Source organism: Hyposmocoma kahamanoa, unplaced genomic scaffold (genome assembly GCF_003589595.1).
Source record: "Hyposmocoma kahamanoa isolate Upper Pololo Valley unplaced genomic scaffold, ASM358959v1 64, whole genome shotgun sequence".
Lineage (NCBI taxonomy): Eukaryota > Metazoa > Arthropoda > Insecta > Lepidoptera > Cosmopterigidae > Hyposmocoma > Hyposmocoma kahamanoa.
The window spans coordinates 3,482,636-3,492,079 of record NW_020653852.1 but is presented as its reverse complement, the minus strand read 5'-3'; the positions used below and the strand labels follow the sequence as shown (position 1 = coordinate 3,492,079).

The 9,444-nt window shown below is 35.7% G+C and overlaps 1 protein-coding gene across 1 annotated transcript in view; it reads left to right on the top strand.

Moving 5' to 3' along the window:
• The first annotated feature begins 1,889 nt into the window (after positions 1 to 1,889).
• The window catches only part of LOC113230763 (bromodomain-containing protein 4-like), a 73,929-nt gene continuing 66,374 nt past the window's right edge, over positions 1,890 to 9,444 (top strand). The window contains exon 1 of the mRNA XM_026464846.1: positions 1,890 to 1,978. Coding sequence (XP_026320631.1) covers positions 1,961 to 1,978 — 18 coding nt within the window. The 5' untranslated portion in view covers positions 1,890 to 1,960. The remainder of the gene's footprint in view (positions 1,979 to 9,444) is intronic.

Here is a 9,444-nt window from a genome sequence, read left to right as displayed (position 1 = left end):
CTAGTTTAAAGTGGAATAGGATAGTGCTATTGTGCCTTAATCGAAGATTAAAACGCGAAATTATACGAATCTCGAACTAAAATACCCGTATCGGCCCGTTCTAAGGAATCCCGCGTCAATCCAAGCACGCCGCCTCAATTTGCCTATCCTCTTTGTGGCGGCCATATTTACAGACAAACTTATTTTTATGTTTTCGGCTGAAGGACTTTGTTTCTATGGCCAGAAATAAATTAATAAAAAAAAAAATTGTAAGTGTCAGTTTTTCGGCGGGGCAGAGGAAGTTTGACAAGTCGTTCTAAATTTAACTAATCTGACGTTAATTTTTTATTGAATTGATATTTTAGTTAGATTTAAGTTAGATTATCGATGTTTGTTTCGTTGTAGTCATTAGTCACATTACTGTTTGGCGGCAGAAATAGGTAAGGAGGCAGTATTTCCCTGGACGAACTCTTTCACAAGGCTGTCTACTGCTACTAAATTATACTCCGACATATATAATACCAAGTGACGGGACGTGGACGGGACGAACAAGTTGTCCGCTTGGTGGTAAGCGACACGCCTATCTATAACAATTGCAGTGCCACTCTGAGCTTTAAATCGCAAAGATCTAGGGGCACTGCTTAGAATAATAACGCATAGAAACCTAGTCCGCTCACGCTAAGTGAGGCAAATTGAAGCGCGCCCAATGGGCCTACACGAGCGGGCGGGCCTTCAGTGCTCAAGGTCAACTTGCACCGCGAACAGATCAAGAATTTTAGCTAAAAATGACGAAATGTGCGGTAAATGAGTGTAAAAATACGTCAGACAAACATAAAATAGATACTAACATCACATTCCACAAGGAAGTAACGCGTTTCAACTTGTATTTCTATATAAATATTCACTAAAACCGAAAATTAGCCTACTACTAAAACTAGCCTACATGAATTTGATTTTTGCCTCACTTGTGACAGTTCGTTTGATATGAAACTATCATTCTATGCATTGACTTACAATTATATGGACGCCGGGTCCGCGCTAAAAAGTGTCCGCACTTGTAAGGCGCTAAAATCGTATACAGAGCGCCAAACTCCGCTTTAGTCTTCATTTGTTCTACTGACAGCGCGATACTGCGATGACATTACAATTTAAATTTCGAATAGGTTGACTTGGGACATTTTTTTCGTGGTTTTTGTATTAGACCCGTCGTCCATTTATTTGTAAGTCAATGTTCTATGCGTTATTATTCTAAGGGGCACTGCCTCTGCGCCCGTCACCCTGTGACATTATGTTGACAAATCCAGACTGTAATTTCACCTGCACTCTTACCCTTCCAAACCGGAACGCAGCAATGCTTACATAACGAAATTCGATGCTCCCTAATATACCAAAATATTAAGTGTAACGGATTTTAATCAAACTTAATTAAGTACCATCCCTTTAAATTACCCTTCAAATAAAAAAAATCGCCGTAAGAGCAGTTCGGGTGCTATGATGACACACAGATGAGGCCTTCAATCTTATAACTCCCCTCTATTTGCATCGGAAATTAAAAATGTAAACAAAATCTTAATCATAAAACAAATTGATACGAAATTAACCTTGGTATTGTATATGACAAATTGAACAGCATTCAAATGCAATCTTTATCAGCTAGTCAATCTTCTCAACATTCAAAATCAAAGATAAATGTATATAATCTCTTGTAGTTGCCTGACAGGTGTGTTTGTCTACAAAAGTCTCCATGTTTTCGTAACCCCCAGACCTCACATGGTACCATTATATACATAATGCACTTGCGCTGTCTTTTTTGCCCAACTTTACATAATCCACGAATGTGAAGGTTGGTTGACTTTCTTTGGCGGGGAGGCTGTATGCAGCGGGCCTTTTGCCTCAGTTGTGAGTGAAGCGCGCGCGCCCGCGCCTGTGCTGTGAACCTTCTTTTTTTAAATTTTTGTAAAGTGACAGTGACTCACGGATCATGAGGCTCGCTTTTTGGGTAAGTTCAGAAGTTGAATGAAAATTAGAATTTTTTTAAATTTTGCGCGCGCAAACTGCCGGTCTGACCACTTTCTTTAGTGAAAGTACGATGATCGATTCATCTTGAAGAGGGCTTGTTTTTTGCGTGTTCAAGTGTCGTTAGTGATTGGTGCGACATGTCCCTTTATGAGAGAAGAAATTGCAACGGGAATTGCAGTGATTCGTTCTTATGTTCCGGTGGTTTGAGATTGTAATTACGACGTCCGCTACGTTTTCAAAGATAATTATTATGCCTGGAATAATTATGGTGGAAGATAAAAGCTTTTGTTATATCATTGATGGTAATGTGTTTGCATATAAACAGCGTAATAAATGGACAATTGTAGTCATAAAAATAATGATAATGTTGGGCATAATGTACATGTTGGTCAAACTTTATGGGTTACTACTTTATTTGTAACTTACATCATTTTTTGTAATTTTAGTTTATATTTGACATAATAAATACATATATTTTTTTTTTTTAAATTCCTAAGAATGTACATTTTTACTTTACTTATCGATTTTTATTAAACATTTATTTCGAACTACATTTTGAACCCTGTAAAATTACTGTCTAAAATGATTTTATTATTATTCAATTTTTTTACTTTAATTTAAATTTTTGCCACTTCTTTTTTTTTATGATACCAAGTCACGGGATGACGGGCACGCCTGTCCGTAGCAGTTGCAGTGCCACTCATAGCTTTAAGTCGCAAAGATCTGATGGGCACGGCCACTGTGCCTCTCTCCCAGAGACATAAGTTGACAAGTTTCATGTACCCGTAATTTCACCAACACCCTTACCCTTCAAAACCGGAACGCGGTAATGTTTCCATTACTTGGTGTAATAAAAAAAGTTACAAGTACTTTTACATTTTGAACCGTTCTTATAGAAAGTAGTATAGAGTTGAATTTAAATCTCAAGTGTCAAGTGTCTTTTTTTTCTATATTTTCAATGACTTGTATGTAAGTGAAATGTGAAGGAGACTTACTCGCGTATATTTCTAATTGTACCTTTATTGTGTATTTATAATATATTTGTAAGTATTTAGCACTATTATGAAGTTTTCTTGTTCGATCTTGTTAAGCGAACATTGTGTTTCTCTATGACTGGGATACATACATTAACATAGATATTGCTATTTACATTGTGCTAGCTGGTGCCCGCAATTTCGTCTGTGTAGAAAATGTATTATGAGTAGCCTACTGTACTACTTATTAAGAAATGATTGGTTCTTTATACAAAATTTCATCCCCAATTTCATCCGTTTTAAGATTTATTTTTGTGACAAAAAGTAGCCTATCTCCTTTTTCTATGTTTTCATCAATCTCTATACCAAAAGTCATGAAATTTGGTTCAGCGGTTTAGGTATGAAAATTAACAGACGGAGTGGTTTTCGCATTTATAGCATTAGTTTTATTGAATATTTTATAAGTTTTGTTGAAATACCCAATAAATAATAAGCTTAAGAGGGAGCAGAGGAAATATTTCTAATCTTCGATTTGATTTTAGAGGGGTATATCCACTTTAAAGTTAAAAATAAAATATTGTATGAGTAACTACACGATATATTCAAGCATAGACATTAATCAGAAACATAAAACAATAAAGTTTCCTCGATAGATAAAAATCACGAAATGACCTCTAATTTTCGAATTTTTTCGATTTATCCTCGAAATGCTACAGGTTATTAGGACAAAAATTAGATAATTAATTATATTTATGCATGATCGACAACTGTCACTACGGATTTTTTTTTAATCCCTTTAATTTTAGAGTTATTCCGCTAAAACGAATTTGGTACTTTTAATGCGCAAAATTCAACATCCCCTTTCGCATGTCACGCGAACTTCAGGCATATATTTGTTTCACAAATTTGGGCGGAGCCAATGTCAAAACTTTTTTGGCATGAGAGCTCTTAACCCAATACCAGTTATTAAAACAATACCAAACACTAGGCTACTAAATCGTGAGTATTACTGCGTTCCGGTTACGAAGAGAAAGGGTGCTGGTGAAATTACAGGCACATGGGACTTGTCAACTTATGTCTCAGGGTGACCGGCGCAATGGGAGCCCCTAAGATCTTTGCGTTTGAAAGCTCTGAGTAGTACTGCAAATTGTTCGTCCCGTAACTTTGTATAATAAAAAAAACCCTATTTGAATATTTATAATAAATGGTTCACTATAGAAAACCTAAGTAACACGTAGAAGTAGGCCATGGTACAAGAGAGAGGAGAGGTAACAAGTTAGTTTTCACTTATTTACCCCTCTGCCCATTATTTATAATGTAAAAGTGACATACCACTTCTAATGCATGCCAAACATTATAATGGACGTTATATTTGAACAAATTATAATAATAGACTTTATGTCTAGGACTTACATCTTAGCGTGGTTATCGTAAAAAGTGACTATACTAAAAATAATCTAGAATGATCCTAGATGACATTCGTAAAGTCACGTATTTCAAAAACTAAAAGCATAAATAAAAATATTTTTGTAATGGCGCCAAAAATTTGCCCAAAAGTAAGGTCTGAAGCAATTAAAGAACTTATTAACTAATAAAATATAACTACCTGTACAGTGTCTGAATTTTTATATGAGAAATCCCTAAGTTCACTGCCTCCATGGCCGCACGGAAGTGCCGACAGAGAGGAGAGGGAGGTAGTTTGGGGCAAGAAGTGTGTGCGTTATTATTATTGTTGTCTAATTGTTTATATTTATACATTTATTTTGATCATATTCCGTTAACCGATTTCGATAAAACTTGACACATAAAGCACAGGTCACACCGCGAACGCAGCTAAGCTAAGGACTAGGACAGCAAATGCGCCCTAAGTATTGAATTTACGGTAATGATTGTTAAAACATGTAAAGCTGATAAACGAAGGCAAGTCTAGAGTATTTTTAAATTCTTATAAGACTTTATCTGTTCTTCTTAGAGTTTAAAACATTTGACTCAAAATACAGTTAGTTGTTCTTCGTCCTCCACCTGAACTTATATAAACAAAAATTGTAGCATCTCCCGATCCGCTACACATGGAACAGGTCGTAGGAAATCTTCAGACGTTCATAAACTTTTTATACAACGTAATTTCACGCAAAAAATAAGATGCGACTTTGATGCGTCTATTTACATAAATAAAGCAGCTGCTGTGAATAGAGACGACCTGTTACTTTTATGTAACAGCCTTGTAATAGCAAGTCGAGGATATATTGTAAAGAAATTTATGACATGTTTCGGAGTTAGAGACGTTTGCAATTTGAAAGTATATTGACGTGGTTAAGTGTAGAGTGTACTTTGAAATTGTAAGTTTTGTTGCGGTGTACATGAGTAGATACATCAAAGAAGATTTGAAAACTAAAATGAAACCTTGTTCTAAAACATTTATGTTGTTGTTTGTTTCTCAACTTTTACATTTTGGTGATCACGCTTTTGGATTCGTAGCGGGGTGGACGAGACTATTTACCGACCTCTCTTACCACTCTCTTACTGAAGTATTATTACGCTAATAATTGGGTAGTTTTTATAATTAATAGGAAATGAAACGATTTTTCCGGATTTAAATCGCGTATATTAGTTTTTTCAAACCAACCAATGTTTCGGGCCCTTTACAGGTCCCATGGTCACGGTTTACTAAGGTGATCTCACCTGATCACGGTTGACTTTACAGGTCCCAACCTGTAAAGGGCCCGAAAGGTTGGTTTATTTGAAAAAACAAATATATACGATTGAAAATCCGGAAAAATAGTTTCATTTCCTATGTGGAACAATCGCGAAAACCGAAGAATTCGATTTGTAATTAATTTTAATTAACAATAATAATAATTTATTGAGCAATAACAAAATAATAATTTTCCATTTTTTCTTTCTCTCCCTTTCCGGTGCTTCCCCAATAAACTTGGTACTTTGAATTAGAGGTCTATTTTGTAATATACAGAGGAGAAGCATGTGATTTTTTTGGATTAATTTATTCTGTTCACGACTGAAATTTTTTGTATCCAGGTCACGAAATATATTAAATTAGAACTTTTTTATGAAAAAACCCACCTCAACAGTTCGTGGAAAAATAGATGTACTATTTGCCAAATTTTATTAAAATCGATTACGGAAAGTACACTAAATCGGATTCGTCCCCTAGTTTGCCACATTAGAGGTGGAATATTTTCTTCAAATTTAAATGGGACCAATACTGAAGTACCCTCTTTTCAATAAAAAAAAAAACTATCAAAATCGGTTCACAAATGCCGAAGTAGTAAAATGCAGTCGAAATTGAGAACTCCTTTTTTGGATTACGTTAAAACGTCGACAATCAATACCGAAGTTTCAAAATGGCCACCGTAGCGACAACGATTTAATGTGAAAATATATTAGAAAATTAAATTATTTAAGAAAAATTAAAGTCTATGGCTAATTGCCACTATAGCTAGAAAAATATATTTTATAGCAAAAAAAAAATATAACGATAATATCTCAATAGCAGCCCAACTCTAAGTCACGGTTTCATAAGAACGCGATGTCAATTTGGTGTAATCTTTGTAGATGGAGAAATAATGTGCGCTAATGTCTCTGACATAATCTACATTTTACCAAGTGCATCATACACTCACATAGTGCTCTTAAACGGATATGAACTTTATGGTTAGAAAAAAATAAGTTGCTCGTGTTTTGTTATAAGAATTTACGCGATTTTTAAACGCTAAACTCCTATGTTACGGATTGAAGTAGAGAAAGTAATAGTGCAATCATCAAGATTCGGAAGAAACTTCAAAAATCATAAGTTCCACACTGTTGAAGATACAGTCTCTGAGACACAATGCCCCGAGGACGGCCCTCGATGCAGTTTTTGTTTTTGACTGGTTTTTGTCATACAAAGTGACGGGACGAACAAGTCGTGCGCCTGGTGGTAAGCGACACACATATCCATGAAGTGCCACTCAGTGCCTTAAATCACAAAGGTCTGATGAGCACTGCATTACGCCCGTCACATCCTGTAATTTCACGAACAATCTTACCCTTCAAAATCGAAACGCAGTAAAGCTCACATTACAGTTTGGCGGCAGATATAGGTAAGGTGGCAATACTTCCTTAGACGAACTCTTTCACAATGAGAGTTACTGAGTTAGAGGTGCGGTGGTAGAACGGTAGGAGAATTAATCCCTGTGGTGGCTTTGATATCTAAATTACGTTCATTTGTCACCCGCATCGAGTATATAACCAGAAATAGTGTCAACAGGCAAATGGGCCTTACATCACTTTTAAATAATAACCGTATTATAATACAAACTATCCTGTATTTATTGTAATAAAGATAATATCTTTAACAATGGGGGGCTGTTCCATTCGGTGGTGTGGGAAAACAGTAAAACATCTAATTACTAAACAAAAGTTCATCGAAAATTAAATGTTAAATATGTAATTTTTCAATTTTCATCCATTATAGCAAGGCTCAAGTTATACTGGTCAATTTGAAGTGAAACAATTGACGACACCCGTCAATTGTTTCGAATTCGTACTGGCCAATCGGAGCGCAGTAGTCACCATAATGATTTGGCAGTATAGTTTTCAAACAAATTAAATGATTTTTCGTCTCTATTTCGCGTTATATACTCGTGGTCACCCGTCACGCGTCCTGGAAGCTTCGTGGTGTCTCTAACTCGTAGCGTGTGTATGGCATTGATACGTGTTGAAGAAGATGTGCTTCAAGATCCTAGCAAAAGGGCATAAAGTGTAAATATGTATGAATGAATAATTTTCAAATCTGCTGTAACGCCATTTGACCACCCACAACATGGACTCCAAATTCAAAAGTATTCTAAACCACAAACGCTGGCGACACGGTTCACTAACACGGGGCGAAAAAAGCAAACAGATGGTTATATTAACCCACATGTTAAAGGCGGGCAGGTAGGCCCCGAGCGACATGGCGGTTATGCCGACGGGACACCTGCGTGACTTGACTGCGATGTGACAGGTGAAATCACGACCTTGTGTGATAAGAATGTGATAAAAATAAATAGGATACGCTGAGTATCATTTAAACTTCAAAGAAACAATATTCACGATGTTTTACCACACACATATTCAATTGTTTTTTGTGGAATTACTCCACTAGTTTGATATAATTCCACAAAAAAAGAATAAATAATTATACATAATAATTATTAATACAAATATCGAACACTAAGAAAAATTCCTTTGATCCGGCTGGATTTGAACCAGCTTCTTCTTATCGTCTCGTTGGCATACACTGTAATCTTGCCCTCCTAGTGGAAGAATTTGCCAATTGGTGTAAGGTACGCCAATTGTTGCCAGGGTGCACGAACAGGAAAATAATGTAATGTCTCGTGCGGGGAGGTTCCTTCGAATCGTGAGGTCTGTTCGTTCGTTCCGTGGCTTAGTTTGCTAGAAGAATGTCGTACGAATGCTGCCGGATCGAAGTGTTTTTTATCCAAGTGTTCAATCTTTGTATTAATAATTATAACAAGGTAATGGAGTAATTTCACAAAAAATAATTGAATATCAATTCAATACAAATTGAGTTCTTAAGATTATTGTGGACAGCTGTGATTAGGGAATAATTGAAAAGTTACAAATTTCAATGTTTTGCGTTTGTGTTGGTTTATCTTTTGTTGCCAAGAACACCTCAACAATTTAAAATAAATTAACGGGTTCTTTAACCTCGTACACTTTCGGATTAGTCGCCAGAGAGCAATAAAATGACCGAGAAATATAAGTATAAAAATATTTTTTTTTTTAACGCTGAACGTTATAAATGGACAATAAACGTCAGGCGCATTGAAATCAAAAAGTAATTGTTTAGATTTTCCATAACTTATTTGAATTATGACGTCATTGTACAAAAGTCTACTCGGATATGCATCGAAATTCATTCACGAGTACATACATATATACTTTAACGACCCCAGTGGTTTTTTGTTATGATACTAAGCGAAGGGACGAACAAATTGTGCGCCTGGTATTAAGCGACACGCCTGTCCAGTTGCAGTGCCACTCAGAGCTTTAAATCGCAAAGATCTGAGGGACACTGCCACTCCGCCTGTCACACTTAGACAAAAATTGACATGTCCCATGTTCCTGCATTTTCACCAGCACCCTTACTCTTCAAAACCGGAACGCAGTAATGCTCACACTACTGCTTAGCGGTAGAAATAGGTTAAATAGGAGTACAGGTATACATTTACTTAATTTAGGCATCGCAATTACACATTAAATGCTATGATATTAAAATATATAAGCTTTACTATGAAGAATGTATAATTTAGATACTTATTTGAATACTATATATAGTAACTTTATTTACATTTGTTTTACTTATATTGTATTAGATTGAATTATATAGACATAAATTTATGTTATCTTATCTTATCTTATCTTGTCTTGTCTTGTCTTGTCTTGTCTTGTCTTGTCTTGTCTTGTC